Source organism: Mus caroli, chromosome 10 (genome assembly GCF_900094665.2).
Source record: "Mus caroli chromosome 10, CAROLI_EIJ_v1.1, whole genome shotgun sequence".
NCBI classification, from domain to species: domain Eukaryota; kingdom Metazoa; phylum Chordata; class Mammalia; order Rodentia; family Muridae; genus Mus; species Mus caroli.
In genome coordinates, this window is record NC_034579.1 from 14,819,987 (window position 1) to 14,838,233 (window position 18,247).

Here is an 18,247-nt window from a genome sequence, read left to right on the forward strand (position 1 = left end):
TACCTAATTAAAAAAAAAAGAAATATTAGCTTGATAGAATTTTAATGGCCTTTAAATTATTGTTAAAGAAAAGTAACAATATTACATTAGAAAATGTTATACACACACACACACACACACACACACACACACACACGCAAGCTATAAAGGATTATATACTAAAACTCCAGTTTTCATTATATATTCTTAGAAGAAATAAACCAGCTATGAAGGGACATTAATTGTAAGGGATGTGGCTTTCACATTTGGGAGTCAAGGGTAGTGCTCACATTTAGACTTTACCAACCTTGGGTAAATTATCCTCCCAACTCTGGTCTAATTTGTACAGTGGGGAATATAATGAAACCTCCCACATAGTCCAAGGACATGAGCCTGGGCTTCAATTACAGCTTCCAGGATTTTTCACTTTCTATAGTAAGAATATCCTTAGTTCATACCCAACAACAGTGCTTCTGTTTTATATATGTATTGTTTATATTCATACATTATATTCATTTACATATTTATTCTGTTAATTTCTAAGTAACTTAAAGTCAATATAGAGTAAGCGTTTTGAAGTTATGACTGCTGTCCTCTATTAAAATTTCTTAACTATTTAAGAACTTTTATTTATTTATTTATTTATTTATTTTATTTTATTTCTCCAGTCATTGAAACTCTTTCAGGCATCATTAGAGAGGTAAATCCCACCAAATAATTTATTTTGGCAAGAAACATCAGAGAACAATGATGTAAAATTTATTTCTCCACAAACTGTAACTTTATGCAAAAATATGTTTGGGGATTCCAAAGCTTGGCTATCCTTATATATAATGTATAGCAAGTAGTTTTTAGAGATAGGTGTTGGAGAGGACCCAAAAGGTTGGTTTAGCTCCTTATTAGGTGCCTGCTTTAAACACACCACGTACTATACTTCCCTCTTTTGTCCTGTAAAGTCAGCTGAAGACTTGCCAGAAACAGCTGACTCAGGTCCAGCACTATTTGATTTCAAGACAAGAAGTTCTCATTAGAAATTCCTGTTGCCAGGCGTGGTGGCGCACGCCTTTAATCCCAGCACTCAGGAGGCAGAGGCAGGCGGATTTCTGAGTTCAAGGCCAGCCTGGTCTACAGAGTGAGTTCCAGGACAGCCAGGATCACACAGAGAAACCCTGTCTCAAAACACCAGAAAAAAAAAAGTTGGATATTTTTGCCTTAGATGCAATCACCCCAAAGGTGCTGTATTACCAGCAATATGTTGCTCTGCAACACTTACAATGATACCCAACATTATATGGCTACAGGACTTTGTATCTGAAGAAAAGCAAATATAGCCAATATTCTGTGTTTGTGTGTGACTGTACAAGTATGTATGAGTACATGTGTATAGATATGCAGGTCTCATTACTCACCCTGACGGTGATGAACATCAGCGCAGGTAAATGACCTTGGAAAACAATCATATTCAAGTGCATGGGGCATTCACTCATCGCAACTCCTCAGAACGACTGGGGGTTGTTTACCTCCCCAGGGACACAGAAGGACCCAGTGTCATGATTAGGCTAAAGTTACTAGGTTGTCCCTGAAAAACAAGAGATTTCTTCTGCTGGGCTGCTAAGCAGCTTGGCCATCTACCCAGAGGCCAGGGGTTTCAAGCAAGGAGTCTCTTGGTTGTGGAGAAGGTCTAAGGAGAGCCAGAGCACTATGGAAAGTGGTAGGGTCTGTTAAAGAGGACTTCAGTCCAACTCTAGGAGATCCATACTGTAGTCCTGGCCAGAAAACACAGAATACAACCCTGACATATGACTTGGCTCTTTAATGAATTTCTATAGTGAGCATTGAGATATGAAAGAACTTTGGAAGCAAACTTGGGGTACATGCAGGGAATAGAACCTATAGTAATAAGACATCATTCAGCCACTGGTCCTAGCTCACACCCTTGTATTCCTTATGAATCTTAGCTCATAGTTCAAGTCACTTTACTTGTACAATGGGGATAACTCCCTCTGCTTTCAGAAATGTGACTAGCAGGCCATCATGACTCAGTGACTCACACTTAGTGAGTTGATTCTAACAGCCTAACATATAACTGACCTACGGCTTTCCAACAGTCCTACATGTCCAGATTTCGCTGTATTTCTGGAAATACTTTTCCTTCTTGAAAGAACTAGGCCTGTTCATCTGAGACTGTCATTCTGCCTTTTGTCTTTATATCTACTTTCTGTTTTAGATATAGATATGTTATCTGGAACATCGATAGCTGTTTGTGGTATAAAGAAGGAAATACAATGATAAGGCAAGGGAACAGGACACTACCAGTGCTAAGAGCTTACCTGTAGTCTGCCAGTCACATGAGGAAAGTAAGTACCATTTCATTAGAACCACTGTTAGCTAGGCTTTCTATTATACAGTGGGATGGATTTGTAACTTAAATACTTCAATTAGGCCCCATTTATAAAGAAAAGTGGACATTTTTGTGGCTGTATATATGTATGTTCCAGTAGATTTTTCCAAGGATGAAAGATGAAGAGATAGAGAGGAACAGAGACTCCTATTATAACATATCTAGATAGCAGGTAATAAACAAATACATGTTGAAGACACAAAATGCAACAAGAGTCACACTTGTATTTGAAATCACACTGTGTTTTAGTTGCAAGATCTTAAGCTGATGGTTTTCTGTACCCAGGCTTCAGGGTTCTCATTAAAACACAGACACGAGTAATCCTTGTACCCACTGTGAAGTTGAACAATACAACACGTGATGTTCCTGGTACAATTCCCACTACAGAGTAACAACACATTGTAACTGGTAGCCTTCAGTATTATGGGTCGTATTGTGTTAGAGGCTGTGACCATAAGGAGGTGAATATTGGATTTAAGTGGCAGAGAACACAAGTCAATGGGTTATTCAGGCAGGTGGGACAAGTCTGTCTCAAACGTATGCATGTATGTGTGTATGTATCCACATGCCTGGAGTGAAGGAGAGAATATCAACCTGCTACATCTAAGACTCCTACCTTATGTATGCCAGAGATGGCTCAGTGCTCCTCCTGTTTGAGCAGAAGTGCCAAACATTTACTCTAGAACCAATTCCTTATCCTATAGAGGAAATGAAAAGATTAACTGGAAGCAGACCATCAAGATTCGGCTGCCAGATTCATCCATGGTATCCAACATTTTAGCTCCTGGGACACCCCAGATAAATAATGTCTTGGGTCATACATTAAAGCAAGGAGTGTCCAACCCGCAGCTGTGGGTTTCTAGAGCACACATACATATTTTATTATTGTGCTATGGAGATACTTGCATTTTCTTTCCGTTGTTATGATAAAACACTGGCTAAAAGCAATTTGTTAAGGAAAAGTTTTGTATGGGTTAGAGATTACAAAGGAAGTCGAATATTCCACTGACCGAGTTACATCTATATTTCACTGTCTGAAACCCACCAAGGCTTCCCTTTATATTTCCAAACAAATACCATGTTACTAATCTTATTTACTACAGCTAGGTTTCTTTTAGAGTTTAACAAAAAACCTGGTGTATATCTGGCAGCTTTCTCTAGTGCTTGGTGATGGGATTCCCTGTACTCAGACCCCATCCTCTGCCTTTCCATTCTGGCTGCACGTCTGTAACAACAGCGTACATTGCACATGGCTTCCTGGCTTATTCCCCAAAGCTGCCTCTGAGATCTGCATACAAAAACCCTTTTGTGTTTGAAGAGTTTTCTCCCAGCTGGTAAATACAGAAAAAAACAAAATTGGGTTTACAACAGAGAGCAAGCAACTGAGAAGTTATAGTTTCAGAGGGGGAAAAAATCTTTTAAACATATTGACTTCCTCTGGATTTCATTTGATTGAAAAACTAAGTTTGCTCCAGCTCAAAATATAATATATTCTAGATGCATTTATGAGCCTACTTTAAGTCTTCCCTCACTAAGTCTACAGCTGCACTCATCGTAACCCCACTGGTAGATCCCTTTGAATTGTCACTGTAGTCTCTTCCCAGGGTCAAGGCAGCAGAAGCCAGGAGAAGTTAGGGCTATTTATTTAATTATATAACTATTCAGGCTTTCTAAGGCCAAGAGAAGTTAGGGCTATTTATTTAATTATATAACTATTCAGGCTTTCTAAGTAGGTATCCTCATCAATTCTAGACCAGAGTCTCTTTCATCTTGGGAATTCTTCTGCTTTCTGAAGAGGAACAGTCTATTTTGGTCATTTCCTGGCAAAGCCTTACACATAAACTAATCTTGATTACTCTACTAATTCATGACTGGCCTCTTGGTCTGAATGCGGGACACTCTTTCAAAGCTCTGGCTCCTTAAAAATTGTACTGAAATTTGTCTTGGTGCATGGTATGGAAATGCATACTTACACATCAGAACATTACATTGTGCTCATTAGTGGTGGCAAAACAGCACGTTTCCCAAGGAAAAAATTCAGGGATGGTGCTTCATCATCAAATGATTTTCCATATGAAATTAAGTTCTCTAGATCTTAGTTCTTCCACAAAGAGGGGAGAGGGGGACAGTAAGGAGGGGGTAGACAGACAGATAGGCTGTATGCTAAACCATGGAAGGGGTATTACCTTGCACTCCTTAGCAAGGGGACTTTTGAGTCTAGCTGCCCTAAGTCTACTCTGGTTTGGCTCATGAGGCTCCTTCCCCACTTCAGGTCTATGCATCCATGAACCTCACAGTTTGGACTACCTCATGGGGCCAGCAAGGCCAGCATTCATAGCACCTAAAAGGGTCCCCAAAATGATAACTACGTTTGAAAATCGGGAGCTTATTTCCTAATATGCCCCATACTTAGATGGGAAATGTGACTCACCGAGCATATTAAGAAATAACATTTCAGCCGGGCAGTGGTGGCGCACGCCTTTAATCCCAGCCCTTGGGAGGCAGGGGCAGGCAGATTTCTGAGTTCAAGGCCAGGCTGGTCTGCAGAGTGAGTTCCAGGACAGCCAGGGCTATACAGAGAAACCCTGTCTCAAACACCACCACCACCACCACCACCACCACCAAACAAAAAACCCCACAATATAACATTTTAATACAGTCTCAGACTCTAAAATAGGCAAAGTGAGATTGGCACCAAATGCATTGAACTAACCTTGAAAAAAAGACATTAAGGCTTCTTGTAGCTACATAATACCACTAAGACAGTGAGACCGATACAGATGCATATGCAAGCACATACATGCACTAGAGAATATGCGCGTGCGTGCGTGCATGCATGCGTGCGCGAGCACGCGCATGCACACACACACACTCCTCACGTATATCTGAATATGCAGTAAAATAAAATATAAGAAGATAAAAATAAAATGTTTAATAAAAATTTCCCAGGAAACAAAGCATAACTCTAGTCTTTGTAACAGGTGTCTACAAAAGACTGTGCCTGAAAGAGTGAAGAAGAGACAAATACCCTCTGAGCCACAGACAACAAGGAACTGATGGACTCAGGGTCACACAGGTTAGAACCCACTTCTAGGAATAAAAACAATTTCTCAGAGGCACACTTTGAAATTAAATCAAGAATGATGTTCCAAATTACCTATACAATTAATTATGAAAATATGCTCATAGAAGAACTGACACAGCATAAATCTTACCCTATTCAAGTAACATGAAAAGAGTTAAGAAATAAAAATTCACATTTTTTTTTCCAACAGGAGGTTATATTTCCTTTTTAAAAGGCATCCCTTTACAACAAAGTGTTACAAGAGCATCAAACACTGGCTATAATGAAAGGGTGAGCACCCATGGCTTCCGACCTAATAATTTGCTGACCTCCTAAAATACCCACCAAGGCTGATAATTCCCCCGTCTTAGCTTGGGTGGCATCTGTACTTCTTTGCTACCTCATTGCTTTGACTAGTGAAGACTGCATCCCTTTATAAAATGCTTTGAGGTTGGGCTATGAGCCAAAAGCTTATAATGGAGGCTAATTGAAGTTTTGCTCATCGAAGGGGATAGAATGTAGAAACCATCCGGACTGCTTTGCCACTGACAGATATGCAGGGAAGAATCTGCCTAGACATTAGAAAATGTCTAGTGTTGTCACGTAAGCTAAGTGGAAGGTGACAGGAATACCCAGTCTTCCAAAGGGTGGGAAAGGAAAAGAAGCAATCAGATCTGATTTAGAAGACAGGTTTTAGCTTCAGCATGGCTAATGCCCATGGAGCTTTCTTCTGGCAATGAAGTCACTTGTGCCCATCACTGAGATGCCATTTTATTCACCTATTTAGCATAAATTGCTCTGGGGGTGCTAGACATTTTTCATAACAAGATTTTATTGAAAAGCTTCTCACTGTTCTCCAGCAGAGCAGACAATGTCTCCACACATTCCCCTTCATACTAAGATCAATAATTCCCCCCAAACAGAATATCAGCCAGGCTTAGAATAACCAATAGTCCTTAAAGTTCCTATTATATATTTTCCTCCTGGTAAAAAGCCAGCAAAACTCAACAGAGCTGGGCTCAATAAAGCCCAACCACATTTACATTTGTGTGACTCTACCAAGAGAACTCAGTTGTGGCAGTGAAGAAAGGAAGTGGGTAGCAAGCATGAGACTTTATAGCAATGAACTTCTATTCAGAAGTACAGCTGCCTGTAATCTACCTGGAACAGAGCTGGAGTCTTGTAGAAGCACCTGCCCTACACATATGCTAATATTTACTCTTTCAATATCTGAGCTGGTGTCTTGGCCTGGGATCCTACACATCCTCTGCTTCCTCTGCTCTACAAGAGTCAACGCCCCTCTTTACTACATAAGCAAGGCAGGGACACCAGACAGTGTCTTGTTTTACTAATGTTTTACTTTACAGACAAGGTGGAAGACGGGAACCAGGGAACCAACACCTGAGGTTGCCTTCTGACTGTCTCACACACACACACACACACACACACACACACACACACACACACACACGAAGAAAAAGGAAGGAGGAAAGGCAGGAACTATACTGATGGGACCAGAACTGCCTCCCCACAGTAGCTGCAGAGATTTCTCTTGCCATTTTAAGTCATGGTCCTTCCCAGTTGATGCAGGTAGGTGTTTCCAATCAAAACTAAAAACAAAACAAAACATGTCATAAACCATGCAGCAGTTACTGCCGGGCTCAAAGTATAGGACCAAAATGAAATAGGTCAACATAGCATAAAAGCAATGAAAAGGAAACAATACAAAGAATGGAGAGCTATGATGGATGGATCTTTCCAAGCACAAATGCTGACGAATGCACTTTCTTTCACCTGCATGAAAGACCAGTAGGTTCCTAAGACAAGATAAGGCGGAATGTGTGTGTAAGCATATTAGCTGCAGGGTTAAGTCGGAACCTAATAGGCACACTAAAGCAGAAGGCTGCAGGAAGCAGCAGTATGGAAGATACACAAGGACAAACAGGAAGTAAACCTGGCAGGAGAACGTAACTAAGCAATGGTGATTCCAAAGAGTCATGGAGAGGGAAAGTAAGATGGCAGCCGAGCGGATGCTGGAGACATGGCTGCATTTTCCTCACTGGGGTACTGCGCAAAACCAACCAGAGGGCTGCTACCAATAGTTGTCTTTTAACAGCCTGAGGGGTTTCTTGACAGTTTTATCTCAGCTAGACCAGTAAGTTAGAAGTACCTTGGAGTATAAGGAAAAGACACCTTTTGTCTTTTAATAGGATAGGAGTCAAGGTCCTTTATTCTTCTTTAAAATCAGAAATACTACACATGGAATTCATGTTGGGGGTTGGGTTAGGCACTTTCCAGTCCTTGCCCCATGCCACTCCTATTCTAGAGCCACCCATAAGTTGAAATAAGGTGCCAAAGCTGCTGAGGCCAGAACAACTGGTCTAGAAATATTTTATTTATAATCCAATGTTAAAAGAAAAAAAGTCATGAGGGCATGAATTTCTCTTTGAGACTTATTAAGAACTGAAGAGTTTATAGTCAGCATTCTCTGGCACGGAATGTGAATCAGTGTCCTAATGACTACCACTCCCACCCCACATCACATTGGTCAGGGCTTTCTTGGATCAAGTAGCAGGCAAGAGGCCTAAATCTACACTAGCTGGGATCCATGAGTTGGGTATTAGGTTTCTGAACGTATTCTTTGAGATATGCTTAGTCAGAAAGATATTAAAAGGTCCATCACCAGAGCAAGATTTGATTCTATTGGAGATTTCCCCAAAATACTTTAAAAAAGGAATCTAGGAGTGAAACATACAGTCCCTGGAATTAATAAGGAGAAATTTGGAGAGACCATTTCATCCCCAAAAGGTTCATTAGGCACTAAACTGGGGGACACAAAAAAGATGAACTCTTGAGCATAGGATCTGATCCCTGAGCCCCCCTAAATAACTTAGGATGTGGTAGATAAGCCCCATGGCAGAATTACACCAAGAGTATAACGAGGCTCGGGGGACAGGGGACATTTCTAACTGCCAGGGTGAATAAAGACCTGAGCAATTTTAAAGGCCAACAAAATAATAGGGGAAGGCTGTAGGCAATGAACAACAACTGGTCTTGATGAAGCGAGCAGCCTGAATATGCCCCACTATTCAGAGCTTCAGACAAAGGGGAGATTATAATGGCCTGTAAACCAGACCAGTTGTCTAAGTCTCAGCTTTGGTATATAAAGTATAGATCATTGTCTTAGGGTTTCATTAATATGAAGATGACTAAGGCAACTTTTACAAAAGAAAAACTTTAATTGTGGTTGGATGAAAACAGTTTCAGAGATTTAGCCTAGTTTTACCATAACAGGACGCATGGCAGCATCCAGGCAGACGTGGTGCTGGAGGAGCTGAGAGTTCTAGATCTTGATCAAAAAGGAATCCAGAAGACTGTTCTGCAGGCAGCCAGAAGGAGACAAGATTCCATACTGGGTAGAGCCTGAGAATAGAAGACCTCAAGGCCCACCTACACAGTGATGTACTTTCTTCAACAAGGCCACACTTCCTCCAGTAATGTCACACCTCTTAACAGTGCCACTCCCTATGGCCAAGCACTCATCTATGGGGGCCAAACCTACTCAAACCACCATGAGCACCCTTGACAAGAATGCTTTATTTCAACTTAGGAGTGGCTCTCAGATAGAAATGTAGTAAAAACTAGAACGTACCTAAAAACACTACAAGGGAGAGGAAGTTTTACTAAACATGGCTGCAGAAGGCTGATCAAGAAAGTGGACACCCAGTAGCTGTGGAATCTCCCTGGTAGTGAGAGTGCAGGATCAGACCTAGAGGGGGTGAAAACCTTCACACTAGCCTTAGACACAATCTAAGAGATCACTAACATCTTAGGAAACTAAATTTTAATATCCCATGTAAAATCAAGATTAACCCAAAAATTATGATTAAAAAATCTTTTAAAGACAGGATCTAACTGTATAACTTGGCCTGATCTCAAAATAGAGAATTTCTGTGGAAATCTGACAAGCAAGATATGATTGGAAGTCTGAAAACCAGCCAGATCCACCAATGTAAGAGAGTCGTGAGGTATCTGGGCTTATTTAGATAGTTGTGTAGATTCACATAGAGCCATGCCAATTAGAGTGTTCAAATTCACTGCTATCCAAATATGGGGTCTGCAATCCATTGACAAGAAGAAAAACTGGGCAGATGGAAAGACAGAGCAATAAGGGGCAGAGGACACTGGGAAAGTCTCTCTGACAAGAGCAACCGCAGGGAATGGCCTACAGATCAAGACCCATCTGGGAGAAGCAGCCATTACAAATAACAAATAAAATCCTAACAAAAGGCCCATGTTTCAGGCATGAACTCCTGCCCTTTTAACAGATGAAGAAGAGAAAAATGTAAAGTCTGCAAATTTTCAGATAAGACAGATTATCTGAATAGTCAGGTACCCAAATAGCCAAGCCCTCATAAGAACTTGTGAGTATGTGACATCTGGAATTCTGGGGAGTCTTCACAGGGTATATAAATGCTAAGGCCCTGAGAGTTGGGAAACTGTTGGTGGGTTTATATACCCTCTGAAGAGTTTCCAGAATTCCAAATGTTACACATTCACAGAAACTATCTGTACCTGCCAAACCCACACCCCTGCTAGAGCCCCGGGCAAATCACAGTCAGCTGCTGTGGCCAATCTGAAGCAGCCCCATATCTCACACCTGGGATTCAAATGAAAACACATTCATAAAATATTTCTGTGTTTTTAAAGAAGCCAAAATTCTCACTACAGCCTAGAATCGGTGACAATGAGTGGTAGTTTGACCTGGTTAGAAGTATTTTATGCAGTTACTAATAGGAAACAACCTATTGGTAAAACAAGAACTAGAGATGGTGACCCTAACCTAGTGCACACTGTGCACTGTGGATGCCTCTTGAGTAAAGGGACCCTGCAGTAGAATCTTAGCTGATAGGCTTTCTTCAACCTTTCACAAACACATGGAATACCTTGAGTTCAAGAAGAGGGTAGTGTGGCACAAAGGGGAGGGGACTGCAGACACCACATGGCAAGTCAGGGACCCTGAATGCTCATCTCCAAGGTCAAGAGTAAGACTAATGGCAACAAGAAGATGAAAACGATCCTCTGCTAACAAATTGAGGAAATAATTCATAGGATGTATTCATTGCACCTTCCTGCATAGGCAGTGTCTCCTGATAACTCCTTAATTCCCACTAGGGTGCTCCTCCCAGAAAATGTACTATGCATTCACCAATCACTTAACTCATGCATATTAATTTGCACTCAGGCTTGTGTGAGAAGTCTTTAAAAGCAATTGCTCAAGTGGAGGAGGATAATACCACACAGGTGTCTCAAGGGTTCAGTATGCTTCTGATCTGAGCTGTCTTTATTAATATGCACAAATGAGCAAAGCCATATTTATAATTATTTATTAGAATGTTCATATATCTAACAGCTGAGAAATCAAAATGAAAGCCTAGCATAGCAAACTGTTTGGCATTTCAATGATTCCCTATAACCCCATCTAAAACAAGTTTTTAAGAGATGCTGTCTCAAAAATCAGTCATCAGTCAATAAAAGCAAAACAACGGCAAAAAGCGAACATCAGAGTTCCTCGCAGACCAATCAATCTACACGTTAAAGAGTGAGCTCATCGTATCACTTCCCTAATCATAACACAACATAGTTATTCACACTGTTGTTGATTCCATAACTCATCCTTGCTGTAATCGCGGCTTCTCCTGTGTTCCTTTGCAATGAGGCTTTGAAAGGCTCCACTACTGTGACTCGAGCCTCCTGAAGCCTCCTTATACAAGTCTGAAAGTCCATAATAAATTCAACCAATGTAACAGTGTTCCCTTGTTTGTCCTCGTTCTCCCCTTCCAGAATAAAAAGTCTCCAACATGAGCTATGTGACATGTCTCATTCATATGGTTCAGTGCCCTGCACAACAATGTTTGATGGCCTTTGCTGTGCACATAAAATACAGCATTGCAGATTCTTCTAAATACAAAGATGATGGTGCAGCTCTCTGTCATCAGGATAAACACTTTGACTTATATTCCTAATAATGATGATTCTAGGTTAGGTCTCCTAAAGACATTAGTCCACAACTCATCCTTTGGAACCCTTTCCTCAAATTCTGTTGCCATCTCCTAGTCCTAGGGTATACAAGATGGCCAGCGAGCTATGACATGAGGGTAAATACAAATGCATGAGAACCAAATGCATGTCCTTTAGCACCAATAAAATGGTATTGTCTCCAGTTCTTGTGCTCCCCCTGCAACACATGATGAAAACATCAGTTACCTTTTATTACAACTTGGTTATTATTGGTGGTGGTGGTGGTGGTGGTGCTGTGTATGCATGTGCCTTGATGCATGGGTGAAGGTCAGAGGACAATTTGTGAAGCTGGTCCTCTCCTTCCACATGTGGATCCTGGCGATACAGTTCAGGCCCACAGTCAGGAGTCCTTGACCAATGAGGCATCTCAGGGGCTCCCTGGCTGCCTGTGAACAGGGCAGACTAGACCCCTCTACTCTATGGCCATTGTTATCTGCTGTTCTCACCCTGAAGGCTGAGCTGCTACCACAGCTCTAGAGCCACATAAGCCTCATTTTCAGATTGAATCATACTTTGGTATGAAAAACAATCTTCAGAATAGTGAGAGGTCGAGATGATTTTTTTTTTTGCTTATATGGTTATTAAGAAAAAGTTATGATTTTGTTCCCATGTATTTTAAAATTAAGATTTTTCCAGTATAATTTTAATTATGAAGGCTATAGTTGTTGCATATTGGAATTATTTAGAATTTCATTTAAAACATATACTATTTTAAATGTATTTAATGAACTCTATACACTACAGCAACCTGAAAACTGCTTTAAACTACTGAAAATAAGAGAACAAATTCATCCTTAACAAGAAAAAACTCCATTGTCTCTTTTTCTCCTTGAACTCACATTTCCATTCTACTTCACCCACAGAATTTTTTTCTAAATACAATATGAGTTAATGCTTGAAAGGCTTTTATGAATCTCCATATTATGCTTTTTATAACAAAGTATGCATAAAATGATACTTTTAAAAATGTCCTGGGACTATAGTGCTTAAAAGTGTTTGATTTTCTTTCAGTTTGAGCTATCATTATCAATGCACATGATTGATCCAAAGAACAATAACAATTATTTATAGGAATGTTAATATTGTTAACATGAAAAAGCAATTTTATTGGAAATGTTTTCTAATGAGATGAACAGGGTTTGTTGATCCCTTCAATTAGTTCATTTATCTATGGACGAGTTTTACCACTGTTTGTGATAAAGCCTGGCGTGGCACCAGCTTTATATCATTGTTATTTTATGGATGTAAGCAATAAGAAACCTTGTCTGTATGTGTTTACATGAAATGATGGTAACTTATCAAAAGATATTTTCATTTATCATCTTATAGCTGGATTAGGTTTCCTTCAAGTTTGCTGACAGTCAAGATGTAAAAACTAACCAAATTGCACAAAGATGCATTTCTTGGTTCTTATCATTTCTTGTGCCCACAGACTGGCATTTCCACAGTTCTCTGTGGTGGTATGGTGGTTTCCCATCCTACGAAACTCCCAGAGCAGAGCAGCATGGTACCAGCTCTGCTCGTCTCTGTCAAGCAGAAGAGTGCAGTGAAAGGTGAGGGGGAAAATCCGCTATGACTAAGTTAACCTGGATCACATCAGCTTCAAGAGAAGGTACATACAGGAGTTAGAAGACAGGAAATGAGCTCCCCAAACCAGGCTGCCTTTGTAGTTCTTACACGGCCTCTTGGGACAGCTCGCTGTAGCCATGTATGCTGCTGCTACTCTGTCAATTGGCCAGCTCTGTACAACTTTGATTTACACGGCAGTTCCTACAACATGTGAATACACATGTATATCTGGAGTACATATGACAGGAGAAGTCATACAATGGTTTGAAGACAAATTGAAGAACAGGATTGAATCCTGTTCAGTCCACTTGGATGAAAATTCCCAATAAGTCACTGTGTCCTGATGATGTAGAAAATATACTCTATAAACGATTGTAAGGTCACTTCTCATAATATCATAGGAAAACTTAGAAATCATCAAGAGCTTTAATAACAGAAAAACTGCTAGATCAGTTAGGCCTACAGCTGTGAGATTAGAACTAAAGCACTTTAAAGAACATATTGGAATTTAGAAAACATGTTTCATATAGTATTAAATTTTAAAAAATAAGCAGAAAATGAATTGGAAGAAAAATCCACATTCATTTGTATGTTTTATATGTATGTGCAGAGGACTTGAGAAAAATCTATGATGCTGGCTTTAGTCATTATCCACAGGTGTGTGATTGTGAAAATAGTCCTTTTTATTCTTTTGTTCTTTCCCATTTTCTACACAGGACATACATTTATCTCAAAATAAGGAGAAAGAAGGAAAAATGTGCATCGGCAGGTGAGGAAGGTATAGAAATAGGCTTGTGTCTCGGAGCTGCTGCAAGTGACTTCAGATTGTCTTCAGCAAGAAGGTGTCCTGCTGAGGCTGGGGAGAAAATGAAACCCATTGCAGCTGCTTGGGCTGACTGTGCTTCCCAGAGGACACACTGTGCGTCACTGGCATACTGTGCGTCACTGGGAGGGTTTGCTCCATTTCACTCTCTCATGTTAGCTTTGGTTATTTCTCTTCTCGCCTAGTTACATCCTTCTGCTCACTGACTCTTGGTAGCACCGACTTCACACACAAATGGAAATAGATCAAACCCCCATCTTGCTCCCCTCATGAAATATCCCACTTCACCCACACCGAACAAACCAACAACACAAGATAAAAACTATGCAGCACTTGAAAGGCTATAAAGCAACACGGTGATCCAGCCTTTAGGAAACCATAGAAGGTGAGCTTTGTTCCTGCTGCATTTCCCATCTCTTACCTCAACAAGTGGGGAGGGATCTTCACAACAGTGTCCAGGCCACCTAGGGTTTCTGTAAAAGAAGATTGTGGAATTACAAGTAAATATTCAAAGACTCTGACATCTAAAAACTAAAATCTCTATACTCTCTGAACTCATCAGTGGCTTTTGTTCCCTCTTTTAAAATAAAAACTACCCACTTCTCAGTCATCTTTATTTTAAAATTCTTCCCCCACAGTGGACCTCACTTCATTATTGGGAAAAAGCTTATTAAAAACCAGGCCACATTTTCCTGTTAGTGGCAAGGAATGAACAACTAAATCCTTAACCTAAGCCATAATGCCAAGTCATTGTACCGAACATTGACCAAGATACTACATTCGTCCATCAAAGAAGCAAGAGCTGTTTGGTTGAAGCATTTTAATCTCTCAATAAATAAACTCATACATGTGAAGACTTTCAAGTTCACAAGGCACCTTATAGGACATGTCACCACATAATTTATTCAACAGTTTTTCTACTATTAAAGCACATTTTCCCTTTCTGGGTTTCCTTAAACATTATGAGAAATTCTGAAGTTACATTTGTTTTTGCAGTGTGTTTGCTACATTATCAGGACACAGTGATTTATTGGGAATTTCCATTCAACAAGATTGAACAAGAATTGGGTTTCTATCTTCAAAACAAATCTATTTCTTCCTTCTGTCCTACTTATGTGTTGTAGGGACTTCCACGTTAACCTCACATGTTTGTGACATGGTAGATTGTGCCATCTATTTGATCACATTACAAGTAGGTTCATCCTCAAATGTCATACTCAACCCAGATACTCAATACTTTGCCAAGGTTTGTGGATAAATCACACCACAACTGACTCTAATTGTACACACAATAAAAAGCTGATTATTATATATTCTCTAAAATTGTTGTACTTTAATAATTCCAACTTGTCTCCAGGTGATCAGCTTCACCATTTAGAGTCAACAAGCTTTGTCCATTTGAATTACTTCCCTTGGGAGAGGACAGACAAGCCCCCTCAACCCACTAAGAAATCAGTGAGAACAAGAAACCAAATAGGTCCCTTAGACTCAGTCCTAATAGGACCCAGCAGGACAGAATCAGGTCTGCTGTAGTCAATGGAGCACAAATCCTGGATTTGAGATAGGTGACTCATCAGCAAAACAGAAAGTTGATCTGAGCTGGGCCAGTGGTGCCTCAGAGATATGGCCCAGCAGGGAAAGAGCGGGACTGAGGTCAGAGCTAAGGACAAGACAGGATGGCAAGAAAAGGAAGCCATGACATGCAGGTTCTGGGGGTAGCTCAAAGGCTCACACAGGTTAGCACAGCCCAGCAATTAGTGTGACAGGGAGCAGTGCTGAGGGCAAGTCAATGTTGCTAGTCAAGGAGAAATGACACCAGACAAGCATGCATTGTGTTCTCTCCAGGGACAGAGGCACATCTTCAGCTCAGGGTTGAACACTGCCTGCACTACAAATGCCGAGTGAGCCAGAAGAAAGAGAAAAGAGATCAGGGCATTCATTCTATGGGAGAGTGCTTGCCCAGCATGAAAGACTATGGATTCAATCTTCAGCACCACCTTTAGCAGCCAGCCACACAGTTGCTATGAGCAGAGAGCCCTGTTCCAGGTAAGTGGAACAAGGGTGGAATTCAAGTCAATTGCTGAAAGAACAAAGAAGCCAGGCCCTTCCTGAAATATGCGCAACAGTGTCTTCCAAGTGCTGTTCTGGAAAATAGGGCAGAGTAGCACTGCAGGAAGTAATACCACAGAAACACCAACAAGAGAGAAGAGAGAATCGCCTTCTCTCTCTGGCTCCATACTATTTTGTAGGATGGAACAAGTCACCCAGGTCCAAGCTTTTATCCCCTCATCTCCGTCTCCCTCCCTCCCTCCCTCCCTCCCTCCCTCCCTCCCTTCCTCCCTCCCTCTCTCCCTTTGTTCCTTTCCTTCTTTCTTTTCCTTTTGGTACTAAGATTGAGCCAGGGCAATTGGTCAACCGCTGACCTACACCCAGTTTCCTCACCTGTAAAGGGAGGTGACTGACATCTGCCCCATAAGATTCTTAGGAAGAGCTAATGAAGTCACAGTCATCAAAAGCCTGATCTTGACCTTAGATGTCAGTGACAGCTCCTGTCTCCTTGACAGACTCACTGCATTTCAGGCCATGTAATGGATGAAGACCCAGTAGTGAGAATAGTTTGTCGGAGAATTCCGAGAGCATACACTCTAGTTTCAAACTGTGGCAAACGCCAGGAAGGAAAATTTAGGCATTATTCAAAGTGTGCGTCAGATGGTTCTCCTACAGATGGGTACCAGGACTCCCTCTAGGAAGTACTAAAACTGAACATGACTGCAAATTAGGTAAGAAGGTTTTCCAAGAAGAGTGCATAATGAATTCAAAAGACATAAAACTTAGTTCAACATGGTAGTGCACACCTGTAGTTCCAGATACTGGGGACACAGAGGCAGCAGGATCCCCTTGGCCCAAGAGTTAGAGACCAGCCTGAACAACACAGTGAAATCCTAACTCAAAACCAAACAAACATTCCAGCAAATAGACTCAATGAAGGCGTTAAGAGTTTTAAATTAAGGTCAATGAGAGCTCAGCAGCCGATAAAAGTATTTGCTGCTAACCTGATGACTTGTATTTGATCCCCAGGACCCTCACAAAACAAACAAACAAACAAAAATACAATAAAATGTTTCAAAAACAAAAACACTCATTGGATCCCAATCATCCATCGTCGCTGCTCCCTAAGGTCACTGGCCTAGCCCTTGCCTTCTCAGACCTGGTGACTACAGCATCCTTCAATTTGCCCTGCCTCTGGCTCAGCCCCTGTCGTTCATTCTCTTCTCAACACCATAGGTAATTAGGCCCAGCTAACACAGCACTTCCCTAGGCCACTAGACACGTGCCTTCCTTACAACCTCCTTACAACCTCCCTTACAACCTTCCTTACAACCTCCCTTACAACCTTCCTTACAACCTCCCTTTCAAGACAGCTTCCCCTAAAAGGTCTACTGAGAGGGCAACTCCATTTTCCTTCTTCCAAGGCCCTCCTGTCTCAAGTACTACTTTATATTTTCCTCTAGGATTTGTTACTATCTGATAAGTACATATTTTTACTTATCTTGATCATTTGACATCATCCTTGCAATCGTCCATGAATGGCAAATTGGATCCTTTGTCTTTTTTATTCCCTATGGTAACTGCACTGAGAACGGCTCCTGGCGTGCTGTAGGTGCTCACCATGACTTTGCTGAGGTAATGAAGTAACAGGGAGGATAGCATATGTCAGTCACTGAAAGAAGGTCCACGTGGCTGAAGTTCAGAACATCAGAGAAAAGGTGGTGCAGGATGCAGCTCCCAGACAGGTAGAGGCAGGCCACATGACACTTAGCAGAACACACAGAGGGCTCCATTTCACACTAACGGGTGCTAGTCAGCCCTTTCACCTAGCCTGGAATGAACAGATTAGGTTCCCCAGTTGGTACTGCTTGAATGGTAGCTTGAAAAAATCTAGAAGCAACAAGGAAGGAGAACATATCAAGCTGCTGCAAGCCAGGAGTGGCTGGAAAGAAACAATGACCATTGAATGTGCAACAGAAGTAAAGAGACATGGAGATGCTGGAGATACAGCTAAGAGGTAAACAGAGGCAGAACTGAGAGCAGGTTAGACAACAGAAGTAAAGAAGACATGAACATGCTGGAGATAGAGCTAAGAGGTAAACAGAGGCAGAACTGAGAGCAGGTTAGACAACAAACTACAGAAGCATCCAGGATCACTTTGGGTCTTGTTACCTTTAAGCACTTTTGTGCCACTCAAGAAGATGTTGACATAATTCATTGAGCCTGGGATGTGAGGGACTAGGGATGTGGGAATGGAAGAGTCCTGTTGACACGATGTAGC

The 18,247-nt window shown here is 41.2% G+C and overlaps 1 protein-coding gene across 1 annotated transcript in view; it reads right to left on the minus strand.

Moving 5' to 3' along the window:
* Arfgef3 (ARFGEF family member 3) overlaps positions 1-18,247 on the minus strand; it is a 146,413-nt gene that overhangs the window by 122,539 nt on the left and 5,627 nt on the right. Inside the window, exon 2 of the mRNA XM_021173858.2 lies at positions 14,339-14,390. Within this exon, the coding sequence (XP_021029517.1) occupies positions 14,339-14,390 (52 nt within the window). The remainder of the gene's footprint in view (positions 1-14,338; positions 14,391-18,247) is intronic.